The sequence below is a fragment of the Oncorhynchus clarkii genome, chromosome 17 (genome assembly GCF_045791955.1).
Source record: "Oncorhynchus clarkii lewisi isolate Uvic-CL-2024 chromosome 17, UVic_Ocla_1.0, whole genome shotgun sequence".
NCBI classification, from domain to species: domain Eukaryota; kingdom Metazoa; phylum Chordata; class Actinopteri; order Salmoniformes; family Salmonidae; genus Oncorhynchus; species Oncorhynchus clarkii.
The window spans coordinates 2,438,860-2,462,621 of record NC_092163.1 but is presented as its reverse complement, the minus strand read 5'-3'; the positions used below and the strand labels follow the sequence as shown (position 1 = coordinate 2,462,621).

Below are 23,762 nucleotides of genomic sequence, written 5' to 3'. Positions count from 1 at the left end.
TATTCCACATTCTGTTACATTACAGCCTTATTCTAAAATGGATTCAATTGTTTTCCATCGTCAATCTACACACAATACCCCATAATGACATCACAATACCCCATAATGACATCACAATACCCCGTAATGACATCACAATACCCCATAATGACAAACAAAGAAAAAAAAACTTTTTTTTTCCTCCAAAATTGTTGCAAATTCATACAAATAAAATAAAAAACTGACATCACATTTACATAAGTATTCAGACCCTTTAATCAGTACTTTGTTGAAGCACCTTTGGCAGTGATTACAGCCTTGGGTTTTCTTGGGTATGACGCTAACCTGTATTTGGAGAGTTTCCCCCATTCTTATCTGCAGATCCTCTCAAGCTCTGTCAGGTTGGATGGGGTGCGTCGCTGCACAGCAATTTTCAGGTCTCTCCAGGGATGTTAGATCGGGTTCAAGTCCGGTCTCTGGCTGGGCCACTCAAGGACATTCAGAGACTTGTCCCGAAGCCACTTCTTGGCTGTATGCTTAGGGTAATTGTCCTGTTGGAAGGTGAACCATCGCCCCAGTCTGAGGTCCTGAGCAGGTTTTCATCAAGGATCTCTCTGTACTTTTCTCCGTTCATCTTTCCCTCGAACCTGACTAGTCTCCCAGTCTCTGCTGCTGAAAAACATCCCCACAGCATGATGCTTATTTCTCATAGTCTAAGAGTCCTTCAAGTGCCTTTTGGCAAACTCTAAGCGGGCTGTCATGTGCCTTTTACTGAGGAGTGGCTTCCGTCTGGACACTCTACCATAAAGGCCTAATTGGTGGAGTGCTGCAGAGATGGTTGTCCTTCTAGAAGGTTCTCCCATCTCCACAGAGGAACTGTGGAGCTCTGTCAGAGTGACCATTGCGTTCTTGGTCACCGCCCTGACCAAGGTCCTTCTACCCCGGGGTCTGAATACTTTCCGAATAGACTGCAGATACCCCACCAGACACACCACTGAGTTTCATCACGGTGCCAAAACCGTGAAGAATGGGGATCCAAAATCTTGTAGCTAATGGGGATCCTAATAAACTAAAAACTCACAGCAGACCACACATCTGTAATGTCTCTCTCCAGTGTGTGTTCGCTGATGCATCTTCAACTGTGAGTTTGTGTGCAACCCAGGCGAGATGATCGAATCCCCTCATTGATCAAAGCTTCTATAAGATTTCTCTCCCGCGTGTGTTCTCTTGTGCCTTGTCAGTTGTACCGTTTGACGGAAACTCTTTCCACATATAGCACAAATAAAAGGTTTCTCTCCTGTGTGAATTCTCTGGTGTATAGTCAGTGTTCCTAAGGTAGTGAAACTCTTCCCACATTGATCACAGACATATGGTTTCTCTCCTGTATGTGTTCGTCTGTGTTCAGTCAGGGAACCAGCTTCGGCAAAACTCTTCTCACATTGATCACAGTTATATGGTTTCTCTCCGGTGTGTGTTCGCTTGTGTATAGTCAGTTGTCCTGACTGACGGAAACTCTTTTCACATACAGCGCAGACATATGGTTTCTCTCCTGTGTGTATTCTCTGGTGTATAGTCAGTGCTCCTAAGGTAGTGAAACCCTTCCCACATTGATCACAGACATAAGATTTCCTTCCTGTGTGTGTTCGTTTGTGTTCAGTCCTGGTATCAGCTCGAGCAAAACTCTTCCCGCATTGATCACAGCGATAAGATTTCTCTCCAGTGTGTGTTAGCTTGTGTTTCGTCAGTTGCCCTGGCTGACGAAAACTCTTCCCACATTGATCACAACCATATGGTTTCTCTCCTGTGTGTATTCTCTGGTGTCTCTTTAGATCTCCTAAATGTGGGAAACTTTTCTCACATACATCACAGTTGTAAGGTCGCTGGATCACTTTCAACCCTGGAGCCTTCCCAGATGATAAGACCCTCCCACTGAGCGAGCGACCGTTAGGGTTGTCCCCTGTGAAACAAAGACGTGAAGTTAAGGTTCCTCACATGCACCAAAGTACTTAATGACCTAGTGTTGAAGTATCTTCCACATACAACACAGATGAGCTGCTATACAACACTGAATAGTTCAATTTAGCAAATATGGGTCAATTAATAAATATTGATCGATCAATGAACTGTTACAAAAGCAGATTGTAGTCTAATACACACCATTGTTCCTACTTGATGACATCGAATCTGAATCTCCATCGTTGTCCTCCACGTTCCATTCTTCATCGCAGTCTGTAGCTCCATCATCATCATCAGACTGGCTGGGACTCATGGGTGCCACGCTAGATTCTTCCTGTATTTTTCTGATGTCATCTTTCAGTCGGAGTAACCAAGACATTCCCTGCTCCTCCGATTTGACTGAATCTGCATTTTCCCACATTTCCTCCATGATTTTACGTCGCAACGAGCGATGGTTCTTTCCTTTAGCTTGGGAGCCATCTATTCCACAGCGTTCACACAGGTGTCGTAAATTATCCTCCGTTAGAGGGTGTAAACTCTGTTCTATTTCTTCCAGCAATGCCTCCTTCTCTCCACTCATGTTGTCCTGCTGGTGGGAACAACAACAATGCAGTCAATGGCAAGACAGCAGGAAGTCCATACACTTTAGATGACCTGTAGAAGAAGAAGAAGACAGCAGGAAGTCCATACACTTTAGATGACCTGTAGTAGTAGAAGACAGCAGGAAGTCCATACACTTTAGATGACCTGTAGTAGAAGAAGAAGACAGCAGGAAGTCCAGTTGATAAATGGCTACTACAGGTTGCCATCTATCAACAGGTATGGAAGTATTCCCAAGTTCTTTGTGGTTGTTTTTTTTTTTAGAAGAGGACAAAAGGCGGATGTTTCCGCGGCTATTGTCCCATTTTCATTGATTTCGATGTGAGTGATTAATATGCTATTTATTACAGTAGAACAAACTAATCTATTTCAGTCTGGAGTGACCGCTTGGTAAATATTGGTGTGTGAGCAGTTTTTAAAAGGTAGTATTTTAGCAAAATACAAGTAATCTGAACAAGTGTGACACGTGTGTGTGTGTGTGTGTAGAGAGGAATTTGTATGTCTTGGTCTTCAACAAAATCACAAATTATTTCAGCATATTGATGAATTTGGACATTCAATTTGAATTTGGACATTCTGATTAATGATTAATTAACGAGACATTAATACAGGTAACGAGTGGAGGACAGAGGAGCCTCTTAAAGAAGAAGCTACAGGTTTGTGAGAGCCAGAAATCTTGCTTGTTTGTAGGTGACCAAATACTTATTTTCCACCATAATTTGCAAATAAATTCATTAAAAATCCTACAATGTGATTTTCTGGATTTTTTTTTCTCATTTTGTCTGTCATAGTTGAAGTGTACCTATGCTGAAAATTACAGGTCTCTCATCTTTTTAAGTGGGAGAACTTGCACAATTGGTGGCTGACTAAATACTTTTTCTGCCCCACTGTATGTGTTATTTCATAGTTTTGATGACTTCACTATTATTCTATAATGTAGAAAATAGTCCAAATAAAGAAAAACCCTGGAATGGGTTGGTGTGTCCAAACTTTAGGACTGATACTGTATGTAGATTGATTTTCTTATTTTCTTTAAAATAACAAAACACAGACAATACCAATGGCCGCACACATCAGAGGGTGTTCTGGTCAGAGGGTGTTCTGGTCAGTGGGTGTTCTGGTCAGAGGGTGTTCTGGTCAGAGGGTGTTCTGGTCAGAGGGTGCTCGTGCCCCCACTCGCCCAGAGACATTCGGCAAGGCCCCACCCAGGCCCAAAGGGATTTTTCAAGGGCAGGACGTGGTACGCCCAGGCGGGCATGGAAGTGAGCACACCCATATCAGGACCAACAGACACACCGCTCACCGCATGAATCCACCAGGACCAGCAGACACACAGCATGAATCTACCAGGACCAGCAGACACACAGCATGAATCTACCAGGACCAGCAGACACACAGCATGAATCTACCAGGACCGGCAGACACACAGCATGAATCTACCAGGACCAGCAGACACACAGCATGAATCTACCAGGACCAGCAGACACACAGCATGAATCTACCAGGACCAGCAGACACACAGCATGAATCTACCAGGACCAGCAGACACACACATTTGATTAATTTGAATGTATGTTTTTGCAAAAAAATTAAAATGCCTGTATTGCAGAATCAAGTTTTTTTGTTTGTTTTTTGTTTTTAATGAGGGTTTATGTCCACTTGCTCTCATGTTTTTTATTTTTATTTATTTTACCTTTATTTAACCAGGCAAGTCAGTTAAGAACAAATTCTTATTTTCAATGACGGCCTAGGAACAGTGGGTTAACTGCCTGTTCAGGGGCAGAATGACAGATTTGTACCTTGTCAGCTCGGGGATTTGAACTTGCGGTTACTAGTCCAACGCTCTAACCACTAGGCTACCCTGCCGCCCTGTTGTCTTTTTGGTCTCCTTTGCTCCTTCTGTGCTGTGTGCACTTTCCCCATTTTACATCAGATATCTGTATATGACGACAAAATGCTCATGTCTCCTCCCTAACAACAGGAGTTGTCGTCCCAAAGTGAAGGCAGGCGACAAGTTTAGGTTCAAAATAAGCACATTGAAACAGATTGGCCTCTTTTTCTCCCAAGTCCCTACCACTCACAACAAAGATGAGAGATCACGTCTTCGTCACTGACAAGCAGGTTCAACTCGCTATTTTCATTTGAGGTTTGATCTAACACTCGGTCACATGGACCCTGAAACACATGGAGACATTATGTAACTGTAATAGAGGAGAAGTTAACCTCTCTAACCAATCCCTGTCTATGTTTCAACTCCTCACATTTCAAACCGAGCACACACACTATACACACACACACTACACACACACTATACACACACACACACTACCCACACTCACTACACACACACACACTATACACACACACACTACACTACACACACTACACTATACACTACACACACTACCCACACTACACACTATACACACACACACTACACACACTACACTATACACACACACACACTATACACACACACTACACACACTATACACACTACCCACTATACACACACTATACACACAGAGCAGACACCACTCAAACAGATGCTAAATGAATGCTCATTTTGTGGCGAGCGCATTACAGTACCACATACCGCTAGCAGCATTTTAGTCAAATAAAGACTGTTTAGTCTGTGTTTTATAAAATGTGCAATAAGCATTATAAACGATTATATAAGGAATTGGCAAATCGTTCTCATTCTGAGAAATAAGGTAGGCCACTTGATTTCAACATGTGAACAAAGTGGACAGGCTAGCCTGCTGTTCAAACAGCTGGAGACTGACAGAAAGGTGTGTGTTTTTTTAAAATAACAATTCAACTGTTCTGCCTTGTTAGCTAGCAAATAGATTCTAAACTTGAAATATAAAATATGAGCTGGCTAGTCACTAGCACGTGGGCTTGTGCTGGAGAGATTGTTTATGAGACCAGGGTTAAATGTCCTATAATGACTGCTACATTATTAGTGAATGTGCATCATGCATGGTTCTGGTTAAAGCTGTAACAAAAAGAGCATTTGTACAGACAGACCTGAAAGCCAGATCAGTGATAGTAAAAATAATAATAATAATAATTAAAAAGGGGGTACAACTATTTTTATTAAACGATTAGTGGGTCTTATGGTTGTGGAAGGCATATAATCAGCCTTGGTATAATTTCACAAGCTCTGAATCCATTAGATTATTGCTGACCGTTTTTAAAAATGAAGTGTATTTTACCTTGAAAATTGTACAACAAAGTTTATTTAGAGAATAACATTTTTAAAATATCAAGACATATCGTGAATTGGCAATAAATTTGAACATAAACGGAGATAAGAGTATTGAGCCATATCACCCAGCCCTACAGGACAGTACCAGAGAGACATGCTATTGAGTCATATCACCCAGCCCTAAAGGACAGTACCAGAGAGACATGCTATTGAGCCATATCACCCAGCCCTACAGGACAGTCCCAGAGAGACATGCTATTGAGTCATATCACCCAGCCCTACAGGACAGTACCAGAGAGACATGCTATTGAGTCATATCCCCCAGCCCTAAAGGACAGTACCAGAGAGACATCCTATTGAGCCATATCACCCAGCCCTACAGGACAGTACCAGAGAGACATGCTATTGAGCCATACTGCCCAGCCCTAAAGAACAGTACCAGAGAGACATGCTATTGGGTCATATCACCCAGCCCTAAAAGGACAGTACCAGAGAGACATGTTATTGAGCCACACTGCCCAGCCCTAAAGAACAGTACCAAAGAGACACGCTATTGATTCTGCACCGGTCTGTCTGTTCAATATCCAATATATACACTGAGCATTATTTCTGGAGAGAATTTTATTTAATAGCTTAAATATAAAAGAACAAATTGATGCATCTGTTGTTTTGTATAACAGCTCAAACCCGTTGCCATGGTACTGGGACATCGAAGTTTTACGATTTATAAGGAGTCATTTTAAGTCATTTATGATTCTTAATTGTTGGCAGACAAACTAATTCATTACTTTCGCAAAATATTTAGCTGGTCCGTGTTTCTCCGGGGTGCTGTTGGAGAGATGCACCGCTATGGCGCTCCATCAACGTCCCGTCAAAAAAGAATCTACATAAATCATGTAGCCTAAGGTAGGCTACATCATCTATGACAATGTCGTGAAACAGACACTTTTTTTTACATCATACAAGCACGCTTCTCCGATCAAATAGACTAAACAAAATTAAGGCCATAAAAAAAAGCTATTCGATGTGAATGACATGTTAACAAATATTACATCCCAAAAATCAGGCTACCCACACGTGCTGTCCAGGAGTTTCACCCCGCGGGCTAAATCATGATAATCAGTGATTACAAGTTTATATTCCTTAATGGTTTTTGACTAACTGATCATAGCAACAACAAAAAATACAATACTTCAGCATTTTCTGCTGTGTAAATACATTGACTCATTGCAAATAGGCTCACTGATCAAGTTGGGTAGCTGATATTCAGAGCTTAAACAGCCAAAATGATTAGTCACAGGAATCAAGACTAATAACACAATGCAAATGTATGTTTTTACAAACGGTACCACGCAGACACTGGCTACACTATTCTAGTTGTGTAGGGCGGATTTAGTTGTTGTTGTTGTCTCGTCTAGGGCGGAAGAACGGCCAGGGCCGGGCCTGCACTGCGGTGTTTGTTCACGAACCACTAAACTGGAATTATTGACGATATCGTCATATCTAGACTGGCAACATTCGTCGTTCTTAAATGCACAAAAATATTAATCCACCTACAGCTGTTGTTGAACATAAACTAGCTATTTAACTCACCAAATTCCTTGTAGAAATGACAGCTAGCTAGCAAGCTAACGTAGCTAGCAAGTCCCTGTCCTCCCTTTTTTTCCACGTGGAAAATGAGTTAGCTAGCTAGCTTTATCTCGTCAGTTTTGGCTAAGGATCCTTTATGACTTTCAAACAAAGTTGTCCTGTGGCTGTTGCATTTCGGAGATTGAAAATAGGATATATTTATAGTTGGCTCCAAGCACGAACGTTTCAGCTACTATCTTGCAAGGTAGCAACTTCCGCTTTGACTGGCATTGTTGTTGTTCTTCTTCTACGGTATTTTGGCGGTCCGCAAACAAGTGTTGGGTGCATTCCGCCGCCACCTCCTGTACAAGTGGTAAACGATAGAAGGAAAAAACTAAATTGTTGGAAATAAACATTAAAAACCTATCCTACTCCGTCTGTCACAGTCCAATTCACGTCACATCCTGACAACGGCTCAGTGGCCCGTGAGGACAGAACATTCTGTGACAGGATTTCTTGCAAGGCCTCGGCTGTAAACTCAGTCACAAAAGAGCGTTCTGTATGCACTAAAAAAAATACTAAAATGTTCTCTTTGTTATGTGCTGCGTAGTTTATGACGAGGCACTAAATGCAACAAAGACCAACTTTTTTTCACGTGCAATATATCAGGATCCCTTGGTTGCCGAGAAACATTCACAGGTGCAGGCTCTATTACCATGGCGTCTTCAACGCCACTCGCCCCTTCCACTCGCCTCCAGATAGGAGACACACTGGACAGCCCTCACTCTTGTCACCTCTGTCTCCTTCCCACTAACTGGACAATCCGGGAAATGAAGGCGCAATGTTCGCCACTTACAGTTGCAGCATAACCTCAGCTGGCACACGATATTCTTCCGGTCTGCATACACTTGACACGTGACCAAATATTTTTTGCATTTATGACACTAGAGGGGTTTGTGCCACAAAAACTTTTACACGATATTTCACAAATCTTAACTTTACATGAGAAGGGAGAGACTTTTCATCGAAGAACAGTAGTATGGACGATGTGAATTTCCTTACTCCATCCACCATACCCGTCAGTTGACATGCACCAATCACTTCACCTACTTCCTCGGCTGGGTAGCCTAGTGGTTAGAGCTTTGGGCTAGTAACCGAAATGTTGCAAAATCGAATCTCACAACATCTGAATAAGCCCCAAGAGGACTTTCCCCGTTGACCTACTAACACTCTCATTGACCACTAAAGCTCTCTTCCAGATCTATCAAAAAGGCTCTGATCTTACGTTTAGCCTCACCTCTACCCAGTGGAGCGTGAATTGTGAATTGCATCACGTTTTAGCGCCCTTTTTTGGCTATTTTATTTGGACACGATTGCATTTGAAGAGATTTAATCTGGCAAAGTGTAAAAAACAACAGCCTCTGTGCCTGAATGTGTACTCTCATGCACTGAGAGAGAGGCCTGTTCCTGGATAGGGAGTGAGGGCCTAACTGCCTGTATGTGTACTCTCATGCCCAGAGAGAGAGGCCCTCACTCCCTGGTTCATAAAAGCCAACTCACTGACCTAAAACAGGATAAGCGTGTTACCTTTTTAGGAACATCTCTACCAAGAGAACTGAACAAGAACTGTGCTATTAACATAAGTAATGTACATGTATAAACTGCATGGGCATTAATGATAATAATAAATAAAAGGGGGAGGGGGCTGGGTGGTGGCAGAGCCATATTACTGGTCCAATGCAGTTCTGTCTGAACGTTCCGAGAGCTCCACCTTCTCCATAGCTGAATAAAGGCATCAACATGGCAGCCGTTCTAAAATCTGACCTGGTCTCTCTCTCTCTCTCATCTAGTCTTCACATAGAATGGTGTGGTTCTTTACAACAACAACGGTGTGATTCACATAGGAAATGTACAAGTATAAAATGCATTAATGATATTAGGTGTGGTACCAAGATTGAACTGTGACTGAACTGAGGAGTCAAAACAATTAAAAAAAAGGTCACGCACACACCACGTAACTCACTGATTTTAATGAACCAATGTTTCTGTACACAGTGAATTTGGAGGGGAGGGGTTAAAATGTTAATATTTAATCAATTAAAACCGAATTCAGAATCTGTAGAACTGGATTCAAGCACAGATGCGGGAAAAGAGGTCACTGGAACGCAGGACGCTGTGACGGCGTCGTTGGCTCACATTCAACAGATCTGATCCAACCAAGTGGATATGTTCGTCAAATCCGTCGTGTGATTTATGGGATGCAACAGGCCCACAAAGTGGTTACTGAAGTCCGGTTTCGAAATATTTGTCCGTTTCCTCTGCGTGACACATTTTTGAAGTTGTCCCTTTCCCTGTGGAGAAGAAGTAACTGCTAAACGCTAACATCCTGCTCTTATGAGCTTGTAGCATCCAGCAACTATTTGTGTTAGTCAAAGTCCTTTTGTTACTATAATACAGTTGATTTGGTGATGATGATGACATGAACATGTGTTAGGGGGTTGACATCCATACAAGCATTATACTCTGATTCTTACCTCAACATATAGTGAGGGGACCATGAGGAGATTCGGGATCTTTCCCCCCCATCTTTCTCCCACCTGTGTCCATGGCATTTCTATTGTTTTGGTCGAGTTCCATTGACCTCTTTACCACATATATATATATATATATATATAGAACAGATAGGTGTCATAATTGCCTAGTGCTAGAGGAGTCCAGCAGCGGAACTTTGGACTTTTCTGAGTTTATGGAAGGTTCTGGAACTGATCCTGGGGAGGGAGATGGATCTGGAACTTGGTGCTGTTCAGATTTATTTGAGGGTTCTGGAACTGATCCTGGGGAGGGAGATGGATCTGGAACTTGGTGCTGTTCAGATTTATTTGAGGGTTCTGGAACTGATCCTGGGGAGGCAGATCTGTACACACTTCACCTGCTGCGTGTGATTTCTGGTGCACTTTCAATGTTCCCGTTCTAGCAAAGCTCTTTCCGCATTCTCCACAGATGTACGGCTTCTCTCCTGTGTGTGTTCGCATGTGATCTTTCAGGTGTTGTGAATGAGCAAATTTCTTCTCACACTGATCGCAGATATGAGGTTTCTCTCCAGTGTGCATTCGTAGGTGTGCTTTGAGCTGTTGCGAATGAGCGAATCTCTTCTCACACTGATCACAGACAAACGGCTTCTCTCCAGTGTGTGTTCTCATGTGTGATTTCAGGTGTTGTGGTTGAGTGAATTTCCTCTCACACTGATCACAGCTAAATGGCTTCTCTCCTGTGTGCGTTCGCAGGTGTTCTTTCAGGTGTTGCGAATGACCAAATTTCTTCCCACATTGATCACAGCCGTAAGGTTTCTCTCCAGTGTGCATTCTCTGGTGAACTTTCAACCTGCCTGATTCACGGAAGCTCTTCCCACACCGGTCACAGCTGTACGGTTTCTCTCCTGTATGAGTCAGCTTATGTTTAATCAGGGTTCCTGACAGAGCAAAACTTTTCCCACATAGATCACAGCTGTAAGGCTTCTCTCCTGTGTGTGTCCTCCGATGGTTAGCCAGGGTATGTGATTCAAAGAAACTCTTCCCACAATCCGCGCAGCTGTAAGGCTTCTCTCCCGCATGTTGTTTTCGCTTGTGCTTTGCCAGGGATCCCGGATTGACAAAGCTCTGCCCACACTGATCACAGACATACGGTTTCTCTCCTGTGTGCGAACGACGGTGGCTGGCCAGTAGGCCTGACTGAGAAAAGCTCTTCCCACACTTCTCACAGCTGTAGGGTTTCTCTCCGGTGTGCGTTCGCTGGTGTCGGTTCAGATTGAAGGCTACGTTAAAAGTCTTCCCACATACATCACAGCTATGCGGTTTCTCTCCAGTGTGTGTTCTCAGATGAGTTGCCAGGCTTCCTGACTGTGTGAATGTCTTCCCACACTGAGTGCAACTGTAAGGCTTCTCTCCAGTGTGTGTTCGCTGAGTCACTTCCGACTGTCGAGGCTTCCCAGCTTCACGGCAGTCTGCAGCGTCCCCATCACCATCAGACTGGCTGGGACTCGAGGACACGCTGCTTGATGCACTGGAGCTCACGGTTACATGTCTACCATCCTCCTGTATACCTCTGATGTCCTCTTTCAGTCGGAGTAACCAAGACTTTGAATCCTCATTTTCCCAGATTTCCTCCATGATTTGACGCCGCAGCGTGCGTTCACTGTTTTGTTTACCTTTGAACCGATCCTCGGAGCCTCGGATTCCACAACGAACGCACAGGTAACATAAGTTGTCCTTGGTTAGAGTGTATAAACTCTGTTCCAGTCCATCCAACAGCTTGTCCCTCTTCCGACTCATGTTGCCCTGCTGTTGGGAACAACAACAATGCAGTCAATGGCAAGACAGCAGGAAGTCCATACACTTTAGATGACCTGTAGAAGAAGAAGAGAGCAGGAAGTCCATACACTTTAGATGACCTGTAGTAGAAGAAGAGAGCAGGAAGTCCATACACTTTAGATGACCTGTAGTAGAAGAAGAGAGCAGGAAGTAAATTAACTGTAAAAAAAACAGCAGGAAGTCCATACACTTTAGATGATCTGTAGTAGAAGACAGCAGGAAGTCCATACACTTTAGATGACCTGTAGTAGTAGACGGATAGTGTCAAAATATATATATATCCAATACTTTGATGTTTACTGCTCACATGTTACCGATTGAATATTTCCATGGCATTTCAACTTTTGATGTGAAACCGACATGCTGTTGTAATATCAATTAATGCTTTTTATGTATATTGTATGTTTATATAACATTAGTATTTAGAGGCTATTAATCTCAACACTTTACACTCTAGCCCGTAAACGGGTTGAAAATGTCTGATTAGGTCACTGACAAGGGAATTACATTGGAACACAGTGGCTGTACAGTAACATTCTACACATGATGTCAGAGCTGTATGAGATTCAACTGATAGATGCTCAGATTAGGTCACTGATAAGGGAATTACATTGGAACACAGTGGCTGTACAGTAACATTCTACACATGATGTCAGAGCTCAGAGCTGTATGAGATTCAACTGATAGATGCTCTAAAAACGTGAGCACCACACACACACACAACAAGATCTCACACCCATCCCTCCTGCTAATTGGGACTTCTGCGCATTGTGTTGTCTGAGTAAGAGAGGACTCGATGTTTTCTGAGTTAAGGATTAGAATAAATTCCACTCTGATGTCATTCATATAAGCATCTTGGAGATGCAGGGTAGATATGGAGATGCAGGACTGGGTTCCAAACCCCAAAAAACTACAAGTGCTATCTTCAGTTCCTCAATGGCAAAGCTAGGAGAGTTTTTTTTTTTTAAAACACCTTAAAGATGATGGCTCTTTCGCTGTGTCAAAGTGCAATGAGATGACTTAGTATCAGAACACACATTGAAGAGGTGTGTGGCCACTTGGAGACACCAGTTAGTCCTCTTACTGAAACCCTTGTCATTTCTGGGGTCTTAGTTGCACCCTCCCAAGCCCTTGATCCTGACTCTGTTGCAATACACATACGAGTAATTGGATGAAGGCATCTTCTGTACAGGGGAGTTTTGTTAATAGCCCCGATGCTTGGTCTGAACATTAACACACAACACGTGTGGTAAGGTTAGGAAGCATAAGGACCTTCTTCTTTCATATCAGACAAAACTCATTTTTACAACAAAAAACAAAAAAAAAGTTAAATCGATGCATTCTAATTATGTTTCTGAATGTCTCCAGTGTATTTTAGGATGCTATAAAGAGAGGACCATAGATGTTATTTATATAATACTATCTACTGTATTCTGTGAAGCTATGTTGTAATCGTATATTCTAATATTTAAAAAGTTGTGTGTGGAGAGAACCATTTTAAGGGAACGCATCTCATTTCGTGACGTAATTCACCAAATCGTCTCTAGAACATGACTATATCATACGTGTATAATAATACATTAAAAAACGTTAACCTTGATTGAATAAGACACAAATAAACCTTCCACTATTCTATAAAGACGCGTCCAGTAAAGTCACGTAAATTTACCGCACATATTCATTGAGTTGGCGCTGCCTATTTAGCTTACAGTTAGCGAACGATAGCATGCTAACTCACCAGCGGTAAAAGGACAAGTCCAAAGTTTCCACGGGATGACCGTTACTTTCGTTGACGTTGAGATTGAATTGTCGTTGCTCTGAGGTCAGTTTGTCGATGTACTTTATAGATCGAGTGTATAAAGTATGCCAAGCACAGAATATTTGGTGAAGAATCGCCAGAGTAGGCCGGAAGCGAAATGACTTCCACTTTCCTATGGCCACTTCTTCTTCTATGATATAATGGCGGTCCGCAAACCAACGTTAAAGGTGCATGCCGTCACCTACTGTGCTGGAGTGGGTGCTCAATCCCTGTTTACAACATCTCTAAATCATCCTACCTAACTCAGTATTTCTGAGAAAATTTTTAAAAAGCCTACTAACTTGTAACAGACCCTCCCCCATCCTCAAAATACCTTCCAACCTCAATGACCCTATACTTGAATCTGTCCCTCTCTTAAACACACTTACAACAATATAACAATACATACTCCATCGTTTCATCGGCCATACACTCGAGACACAAGCCATTCACATGCTTGCCAACCAGATGTAATGACGAGTTCAATGTACAATGTCCAAAGCGCAATCGAGCAAACACCACCTCTTCCTTTGCATCTTGGTCCACAACCTTTCTTTAGAGGGCATATAAATCCCGGCCCTTGGGCTCAGAGTCCCATCTCTTCTGTCACACATCTATCAAAATGGCTCTGATCCTACATTTGGCCTCATCTCTATCCAGTGGAACATTAAAATTAGGCAGTTAACCCACCGTTCCTAGGTCGTCATTGAAAATAAGAATTTGTTCTTAACTGACTTGCCTGGTTAAATAAAGGTAAAAAAAAAAAATATGTGCTGGGACCCAGCAGAATCTCACTAATACACCCATTCTCTCAATTCTCCATAATAACATTAATACCATCAATAGTAGGTCACTCCTATTAGATTTACAAAATTATAAACTATTCAATACGGACAGAGAATCTGAGCATACAATAATTCTATCTTTTTTTTTACGCCATATATCCAGAGGCATCTCACCTGCCTCCACTTGTAAGGCACATACAGATGTTGATTGTCTGGTAAAAATCAACTGATCATGGCCTGGGGCTGTACATCCACAGCCTGTTAAGGCTGAACACGTCTCATGTATGGTCAAATCAGCATCCAAAGAAGAGTCAACAGTATCTCTTTTCTTATACACATTAACACGAGCATTTAAAATCTCACACCTGTGTTGCTAATAATATCAAATACAATTATTGGTCACATACACATGGTTAGCAGATGTTATTGCAAGTGTAGAAAAATGCCTGTGCTTCTAGTCCTGACAGCGCAGCAATATCTAACAATTCCACAACAAATACCTAATACACACAAATCTAAGTAAGGAATATAAATCAATGGATGAACTATGCCAAAGCGGCATAGGCCAAGATGCAATAGATAGTATAGAATACAGTATATACAAATGAGATGCAAGATATGTAAACATTATTAAAGTGGCATTATTAGATTGACTAATGCTTCATTTATTAGTGGCCAATGATTTGAAGTCTGTATGTAGGCAGCAGCCTCTCTGTGCTAATTTAAGCTGTTTAACAGTCCGATGGCCTTGAGATAGAAGCTGTTTTTCAGTCTCTCGGTCCCAGCATTGATGCACCTGTACTGACCTCGCCTTCTGGATGGTAGCGGGGACAACAGGCAGTGGCTCGGGTGGTTGATGTCCTTGATGATCTTTTTGACCTTCCTGTGACATTGGGTGCTGTAGGTGTCCTGGAGGGCAGGTAGGTTGCCCCCAGTGATGCATTGTGTAGTCCGCACCACCCTCTGGAGAGCCCTGCAGTTGTGGGCGGTGCAGTTGCCATACCAGGTGGTGATACAGCCCGACAGGATGCTCTCAATTTTGCATCTGTAAAAGTTTGTGATGGCTTTAGGTGACAAGACACATTTCTTCAGACTCCTGAGGTTGAAGAGGTGCTGTTGCTCCTTCTTTACCACACTGTCTGTGTGGGTGGACCATTTCAGTTTGTCAGTGATATGTACGCTGAGGAACTTAAAACTTTTCACCTTCTCCACTGCTGTCCCGTTGATTTAGATTGGGCTTGTTGATGTGGATAGGAGGTTGCCCCCTCTGCCTTTTCCTGAAGTCCACGATCATCTCCTTTGTTTTGTTGATGTTGAGTGAGAGGTTATTTTCCTGACACCACACTCCAAGAGCCCTCACCTCCTCCCTGTAGGCTGTCTCGTCGTTGTTGGTAATCAAGCCTACTATTGTTGTGTTTTCTGCAAACCTGATGATTGAGTTGGAGGCGTGCATGACCACTCAGTCATGGGTGAACAGGGAGTACAGGAGGGGGCTGAGCACGCACCCTTGTGGGGCCCCAGTGTTGAGGATCAGCGGAGTGGAGATGTTGTTTCCTACCTTCACCACCTGGGGGCGACCCGCCAGGAAGTCCAGGACCCAATTGCACAGGGTGGGGTTGAGAACCAGGGCCTCAAGCTTAATGATGAGGGGACTATGGCATTGAATGCTCAGCTATAGTCAATGAACAGCATTCTTACATAGGTATTCCTCTTGTCCTGATGGGATAGGGCAGTGTGATGCCGATTGCATCGTCTGTTGACCTATAGGGGCGGTAAGCAAGTTGAAGTGGGTCAAGGGTGACAGGTAACGGGGAGATGATATGATCCTTGACTAGTCTCTCAAAGCACTTCATGATGACAGAAGTGAGTGCTGCGGGGCGATAGTCATTTAGTTCAGTTACCTTAGCTACGTTTGCATTCTTGGGTACAGGAACAATCTGGCCATCTTGAAGCATGTGGGGACAGCAGACTGGGATAGGGAGAGATTGAATATGTCCGTAAACACACCAGACAGCTGGTCTGCACATGCTCTGAGGACACGGCTAGGGATGCTGTCTGGGCCGGCAGCCTTGCGAGGGTTGACACTTTTTAATGTCTTACTCACGTTGGCCACGGAGAAGGAGAGCCCACAGTCCTTCCCTTAGGAACGTAGCACAGCCACCACAATGTCCAGATGATATATCAGATCTGATTGGACAATAACCAGGAACAATACATTCAAGACGTGGTCTAAGCCATGTTTCTTGAACACATATGACATCAGGTTGGATCTCTAAATCTATTACACATTTCTATTACACATCTTCTTAACTCCTGGCCAGTTAGCAAAAAGGCTTCTGGCCAGATAGCAATAAGGCTTCTGGCCAGTTAGCAAAAAGGCTTCTGGCCAGTTAGCAAAAAGGCTTCTGGCCAGTTAGCAAAAAGGCTTCTGGCCAGTTAGCAAAAAGGCTTCTGGCCAGTTAGCAAAAAGGCTTCTGGCCAGTTAGCAAAAAGGCTTCTGGCCAGCTAGCAAAAAGGCTTCTGGCCAGTTAGCAAAAAGGCTTCTGGCCAGTTAGCAAAAAGGCTTCTGGCCAGTTAGCAAAAAGGCTTCTGGCCAGTTAGCAAAAAGGCTTCTGGCCAGTTAGCAAAAAGGCTTCTGGCCAGTTAGCAAAAAGGCTTCTGGCCAGTTAGCAAAAAGGCTTCTGGCCAGCTAGCAAAAAGGCTTCTGGCCAGTTAGCAAAAAGGCTTCTGGCCAGTTAGCAAAAAGGCTTCTGGCCAGTTAGAAAAAAGGCTTCTGGCCAGTTAGCAATAAGGCTTCTGGCCAGTTAGCAAAAAGGCTTCTGGCCAGTTAGCAAAAAGGCTTCTGGCCAGTTAGCAAAAAGGCTTCTGGCCAGTTAGCAAAAAGGCTTCTGGCCATTTAGCAATAAGGCTTCTGCCCAGTTAGCAATAATGCTTCTGGCCAGTTAGCAAAAAGGCTTCTGGCCAGTTAGCAAAAAGGCTTCTGGCCAGTTAGCAAAAAGGCTTCTGGCCAGTTAGCAAAAAGGCTTCTGGCCAGTTAGCAATAAGGCTTCTGGCCAGATAGCAAAAAGGCTTCTGGCCAGTTAGCAAAAAGGCTTCTGGCCAGTTAGCAAAAAGGCTTCTGGCCAGTTAGCAAAAAGGCTTCTGGCCAGTTAGCAAAAAGGCTTCTGGTATTCCACTGAAGGATAACAAAAAAAACACAACTCTAATTATCATCATACTGAGACATTCCATCATTGGTATTACATATCAACAATCACGGAGACAGTAACATCTGTTTACTCCTAAAAACTCTGTTGCTGCTTCCACAATGACCTTCAACATGGTCGTTTTTCTTTCCACAAACGCAGCCAGGTTGATGACCTTTGACCTAGCCTTCATTAGAAAGGTTATCAAGTCCATCTGATTAACTATTAAGGTGAACCACATTTGTGTGTGAGAACAAGATTTCTGAACAGGTCTGGTATCAGTGTCTGGAGCCACAACATTAACAACATGTCCTGCAGTAGCTCTACTTATACCAGGACGGACCCCGTCGTCTCCATCATTCTGCCGAGCGCTTCCATCACACGCCGACAGTAGCTCTACTTATACCAGGACGGACCCCGTCGTCTCCATCATTCTGCCGAGCGCTTCCATCACACGCCGACAGTAGCTCTACTTATACCAGGACGGACCCCGTCGTCTCCATCATTCTGCCGAGCGCTTCCATCACACGCCGACAGTAGCTCTACTTATACCAGGACTGACCCCGTCGTCTCCATCATTCTGCCGAGCGCTTCCATCACACGCCGACAGTAGCTCTACTTATACCAGGACGGACCCCGTCGTCTCCATCATTCTGCCGAGCGCTTCCATCACACGCCGACAGTAGCTCTACTTATACCAGGACTGACCCCGTCGTCTCCATCATTCTGCCGAGCGCTTCCATCACACGCCGACAGTAGCTCTACTTATACCAGGACTGACCCCGTCGTCTCCATCATTCTGCCGAGCGCTTCCATCACACGCCGACAGTAGCTCTACTTATACCAGGACTGACCCCGTCGTCTCCATCATTCTGCCGAGCGCTTCCATCACACGCCGACAGTAGCTCTACTTATACCAGGACGGACCCCGTCGTCTCCATCATTCTGCCGAGCGCTTCCATCACACGCCGACAGTAGCTCTACTTATACCAGGACTGACCCCGTCGTCTCCATCATTCTGCCGAGCGCTTCCATCACACGCCGACAGTAGCTCTACTTATACCAGGACGGACCCCGTCGTCTCCATCATTCTGCCGAGCGCTTCCATCACACGCCGACAGTAGCTCTACTTATACCAGGACGGACCCCGTCGTCTCCATCATTCTGCCGAGCGCTTCCATCACACGCCGACAGTAGCTCTACTTATACCAGGACTGACCCCGTCGTCTCCATCATTCTGCCGAGCGCTTCCATCACACGCCGACAGTAGCTCTACTTATACCAGGACGGACCCCGTCGTCTCCATCATTCTGCCGAGCGCTTCCATCACACGCCGACAGTAGCTCTACTTATACCAGGACGGACCCCGTCGTCTCCATCATTCTGCCGAGCGCTTCCATCACACGCCGACAGTAGCTCTACTTATACCAGGACGGACCCCGTCGTCTCCATCATTCTGCCGAGCGCTTCCATCACACGCCGACAGTAGCTCTACTTATACCAGGACGGACCCCGTCGTCTCCATCATTCTGCCGAGCGCTTCCATCACACGCCGACAGTAGCTCTACTTATACCAGGACGGACCCCGTCGTCTCCATCATTCTGCCGAGCGCTTCCATCACACGCCGACAGTAGCTCTACTTATACCAGGACGGACCCCGTCGTCTCCATCATTCTGCCGAGCGCTTCCATCACACGCCGACAGTAGCTCTACTTATACCAGGACGGACCCCGTCGTCTCCATCATTCTGCCGAGCGCTTCCATCACACGCCGACAGTAGCTCTACTTATACCAGGACGGACCCCGTCGTCTCCATCATTCTGCCGAGCGCTTCCATCACACGCCGACAGTAGCTCTACTTATACCAGGACGGACCCCGTCGTCTCCATCATTCTGCCGAGCGCTTCCATCACACGCCGACAGTAGCTCTACTTATACCAGGACGGACCCCGTCGTCTCCATCATTCTGCCGAGCGCTTCCATCACACGCCGACAGTAGCTCTACTTATACCAGGACGGACCCCGTCGTCTCCATCATTCTGCCGAGCGCTTCCATCACACGCCGACAGTAGCTCTACTTATACCAGGACGGACCCCGTCGTCTCCATCATTCTGCCGAGCGCTTCCATCACACGCCGACAGTAGCTCTACTTATACCAGGACTGACCCCGTCGTCTCCATCATTCTGCCGAGCGCTTCCATCACACGCCGACAGTAGCTCTACTTATACCAGGACTGACCCCGTCGTCTCCATCATTCTGCCGAGCGCTTCCATCACACGCCGACAGTAGCTCTACTTATACCAGGACGGACCCCGTCGTCTCCATCATTCTGCCGAGCGCTTCCATCACACGCCGACAGTAGCTCTACTTATACCAGGACTGACCCCGTCGTCTCCATCATTCTGCCGAGCGCTTCCATCACACGCCGACAGTAGCTCTACTTATACCAGGACGGACCCCGTCGTCTCCATCATTCTGCCGAGCGCTTCCATCACACGCCGACAGTAGCTCTACTTATACCAGGACTGACCCCGTCGTCTCCATCATTCTGCCGAGCGCTTCCATCACACGCCGACAGTAGCTCTACTTATACCAGGACGGACCCCGTCGTCTCCATCATTCTGCCGAGCGCTTCCATCACACGCCGACAGTAGCTCTACTTATACCAGGACTGACCCCGTCGTCTCCATCATTCTGCCGAGCGCTTCCATCACACGCCGACAGTAGCTCTACTTATACCAGGACGGACCCCGTCGTCTCCATCATTCTGCCGAGCGCTTCCATCACACGCCGACAGTAGCTCTACTTATACCAGGACGGACCCCGTCGTCTCCATCATTCTGCCGAGCGCTTCCATCACACGCCGACAGTAGCTCTACTTATACCAGGACGGACCCCGTCGTCTCCATCATTCTGCCGAGCGCTTCCATCACACGCCGACAGTAGCTCTACTTATACCAGGACGGACCCCGTCGTCTCCATCATTCTGCCGAGCGCTTCCATCACACGCCGACAGTAGCTCTACTTATACCAGGACGGACCCCGTCGTCTCCATCATTCTGCCGAGCGCTTCCATCACACGCCGAGAGTAGCTCTACTTATACCAGGACTGACCCCGTCGTCTCCATCATTCTGCCGAGCGCTTCCATCACACGCCGAGAGTAGCTCTACTTATACCAGGACTGACCCCGTCGTCTCCATCATTCTGCCGAGCGCTTCCATCACACGCCGAGAGTAGCTCTACTTATACCAGGACTGACCCCGTCGTCTCCATCATTCTGCCGAGCGCTTCCATCACACGCCGACAGCGTCATAGCATTTTGGTACACCAGAATTACATTCATTTCCAATGGAACGCTGCCTTGCGCCTTGCAGCATTGCGTTGCAGAGGCAGTTGCAGTGTGCGTTCTGTGTGGTTGGGGTTTAACATCTGATTTTAAGAAGAGAATTGTAACAATATATGCAGGGTTTTTTACTTTACGGCTGTGGTAACGATCCATGCTATCCGGGATCACTGGGACGTCCATACCGCACTACCACATTGAAGTCGACATTTCAAATGGTAGTGGTTAGGTTTTAGGATTTAGGTTAGTGACATCCCAAGGATCCCGGTTAGCACAAACCCTGTGGTATCTCGTGACGACTCTTCTCCTGTGGATCTGGTTTGAAAATGCATAACATGGCGCGGCTACGTCACCTACACACAAACACATCCACCCACACTCATCATCATCATCATCATCATCATCATCATCATCATCGCAGCCAACCTGATAACAAATATGTTAAACCAATGACAGTTTATGGGTCAACTTGTATTCGTCACAAAAGACATGGACAACAAACACATTGCAATAAGGATTATGGTAGATCTGTTGCTAGAGACTGGGTGAGGATTAGGGTTAGGATTAGGGTTAGGATTAGGGTTAGGATTATGGTAGATCTGTTGCTAGAGACTGGGTTAGGATTAGGGTTAGAATTAGGGTTAGGATTAGGGTTAGGATTATGGTAGATCTGTTGTTAGAGACTGGGTTAGGATTAGGGTTAGGATTAGGATTATGGTAGATCTGTTGTTAGAGACTGGGTTAGGATTAGGGTTAGGATTAGGGTTAGGATTAGGGTTAGGATTATGGTAGATCTGTTGCTAGAGACTGGGTTAGGATTAGGGTTAGGATTATGGTAGATCTGTTGCTAGAGACTGGGTTAGGATTAGGCCGAAACATTTATATAGTTTATTAGTAATAAACATTTAAGGTTAGGATTTGAAATAAACATTTATACCGTTGTGTTGTGCATAAGAACAGCCCATAGCCGTGGTATATTGGCCATATACCACACCCCCTCGGGCCTTATTGCTTAATTACAGACCTGTTCAATAGCACTACTTCAAAATAACACATTTCAAAACAGCTCATTTCACATTTAGGCAAAAAGGGTTTTCTATTAACTCTGATTTCAGATCTATTGAAGACTGCCCTCACAGATCACTGTCAAATCACAAAGCTCCAGCACAGAGATCGGTATCCTGATTGGTCAATGAATAACTCAACCGTTCAATCAATAAAATAATCATTCAATATAGCCAATGAATGAGCTGGTGGAGCAGCACAGCCACCGTGGCACTCCCAGCAGCCTGACAGGAAGCTCCTGTGGAGGGAAACTGAAGTTGAACAACACCTTAAAAATCCATTACAGACAGACAGACAGACAGACAGACAGACAGGCAGGCAGACAGGCAGGCAGGCAGGCAGGCAGGCAGGCAGACAGACAGACAGACAGACAGACAGACAGGCAGGCAGGCAGACAGGCAGGCAGGCAGGCAGGCAGGCAGGCAGGCAGGCAGGCAGGCAGACAGACAGACAGACAGACAGACAGACAGACAGACAGACAGGCAGGCAGGCAGGCAGACAGACAGACAGACAGACAGACAGACAGACAGACAGACAGACCTCTAGCAGCACGGCCATGTAGGATCTCCACCTCCACTGTGTGATTGGCTCTTCCGATACGGTTCAAAGCCATGAGGGTGTAATTCCCAGCATCCTCTCTGCTCAGGTGTGTGGGCGGGGTCAGTACCTGTCCGTCTCTCAGCCAAGTGACCGATGGGAGGGGATTGCCTCTGACATCACAAGTTAGCCCCTCCCCCGCTCGCACCTCTAGCTTGGCAGAACAGGAGAACTCAGGAGCGACTGGGGAGAGGGGGGGGGGGAGAAAGGATACGAAACTTCAGTGAAACAACCATATTATAATCATCATCATGACCTCATAATTACATCCCCCATCATTTGATCCCCGTCATCTTTACAACCATCATAACCCACAGTACTGATCTGTACAGATAGACATTACCAATCGAGTCACGAATCACCAGACGGACTCACAGTGCACAGTGGTGTTGAGGCGGTCTGATTCCATTACAGCAGGAGGTCGGGGTCCCTCTGGTCCCAGATCCAACATGGCTGAACAAAACCACTGGGCCCCGTCGTCAACACTAGTGGGGGAGAACTGCAGGGAATAACTCTCGTTCACCGGTTGCCTCATGTCATTGTTCAATTGGTGAATGTCGTTGTTCAGTGGTTGTGTGTATAACACTGTCCGTTCACCATTGGTAGAGACTTTGAAGAAGGTCACTCTGAGGTGCTCAATAGGAGCGATGTTCTGGACAAAACAATGCAGAGAGTACTGATGCCCCTCAACCACGGGACCAGAGTGGTTTACATATCTGATGGAGACTCTATCTGGAAGCTCTGTGGAGGAAGGGAAACACACACGCACCATTGAAATGAACAGAGTGTGTTTCTGGTCAGTGTGTTACTAACAGGTTTCTGATCAGTTACTAACAGGTTTCTGGTCAGTTACTAACAGGTTTCTGGTCAGTTACTAACAGGTTTCTGGTCAGTGTGTTACTAACAGGTTTCTGATCAGTTACTAACAGATTTCTGATCAGTTACTAACAGGTTTCTGGTCAGTTACTAACAGATTTCTGGTCAGTGTGTTACTAACAGGTTTCTGGTCAGTTACTAACAGGTTTCTGGTCAGTGTGTTACTAACAGGTTTCTGGTCAGTTACTAACAGGTTTCTGGTCAGTGTGTTACTAACAGGTTTCTGATCAGTTACTAACAGGTTTCTGGTCAGTTACTAACAGGTTTCTGGTCAGTTAGTAACAGGTTTCTGGTCAGTGTTACTAACAGGTTTCTGGTCAGTGTGTCACTAACAGGTTTCTGGTCAGTGTTACTAACAGGTTTCTGGTCAGTTACTAACAGGTTTCTGGTCAGTTACTAACAGGTTTCTGGTCAGTGTGTCACTAAC

At 45.2% G+C, this 23,762-nt stretch overlaps 3 protein-coding genes across 5 annotated transcripts in view; all 3 read right to left on the bottom strand.

The window, feature by feature from the left end:
• Window positions 1-133: 133 nt before the first annotated feature.
• LOC139370128 (zinc finger protein 724-like) lies at window positions 134-7,571 on the bottom strand. The gene is made up of 3 exons (XM_071109452.1): window positions 7,340-7,571; window positions 2,137-2,524; window positions 134-1,936 (listed from the first exon to the last, which is right to left on the bottom strand). The coding sequence occupies exons 2-3, from the start codon at window positions 2,513-2,515 to the stop codon at window positions 1,161-1,163; spliced, it is 1,155 nt and encodes a 384-aa protein (XP_070965553.1). The 5' UTR covers window positions 2,516-2,524; window positions 7,340-7,571; the 3' UTR covers window positions 134-1,160.
• Window positions 7,572-9,332: 1,761 nt separating this feature from the next.
• LOC139370095 (zinc finger protein ZFP2-like) lies at window positions 9,333-13,599 on the bottom strand. Its single transcript, XM_071109412.1, has 2 exons — window positions 13,421-13,599; window positions 9,333-11,652 (listed from the first exon to the last, which is right to left on the bottom strand). Exon 2 carries the CDS (start codon window positions 11,641-11,643, stop codon window positions 10,060-10,062), a length of 1,584 nt encoding a protein of 527 aa, XP_070965513.1. The 5' UTR covers window positions 11,644-11,652; window positions 13,421-13,599; the 3' UTR covers window positions 9,333-10,059.
• A 1,831-nt stretch (window positions 13,600-15,430) lies between these two features.
• LOC139370144 (vascular cell adhesion protein 1-like) overlaps window positions 15,431-23,762 on the bottom strand; it is an 11,107-nt gene continuing 2,775 nt past the window's right edge. Inside the window, exons 3-6 of one of the 3 annotated variants that reach the window (XR_011627108.1) lie at window positions 22,835-23,200; window positions 22,403-22,642; window positions 21,902-22,100; window positions 15,431-16,026 (exon numbers count right to left, since the gene is read on the bottom strand). Coding sequence is in view for 2 of the 3 variants with exons in the window: in XM_071109469.1 (XP_070965570.1) it covers window positions 22,027-22,100; window positions 22,403-22,642; window positions 22,835-23,200 (680 nt within the window). In the remaining variant the exon portion in view is untranslated. Of the gene's footprint in view, window positions 16,027-21,247; window positions 22,101-22,402; window positions 22,643-22,834; window positions 23,201-23,762 lie in introns of those variants that run through there. The other 2 variants (XM_071109469.1, XM_071109470.1) reach the window with 2 other exon arrangements.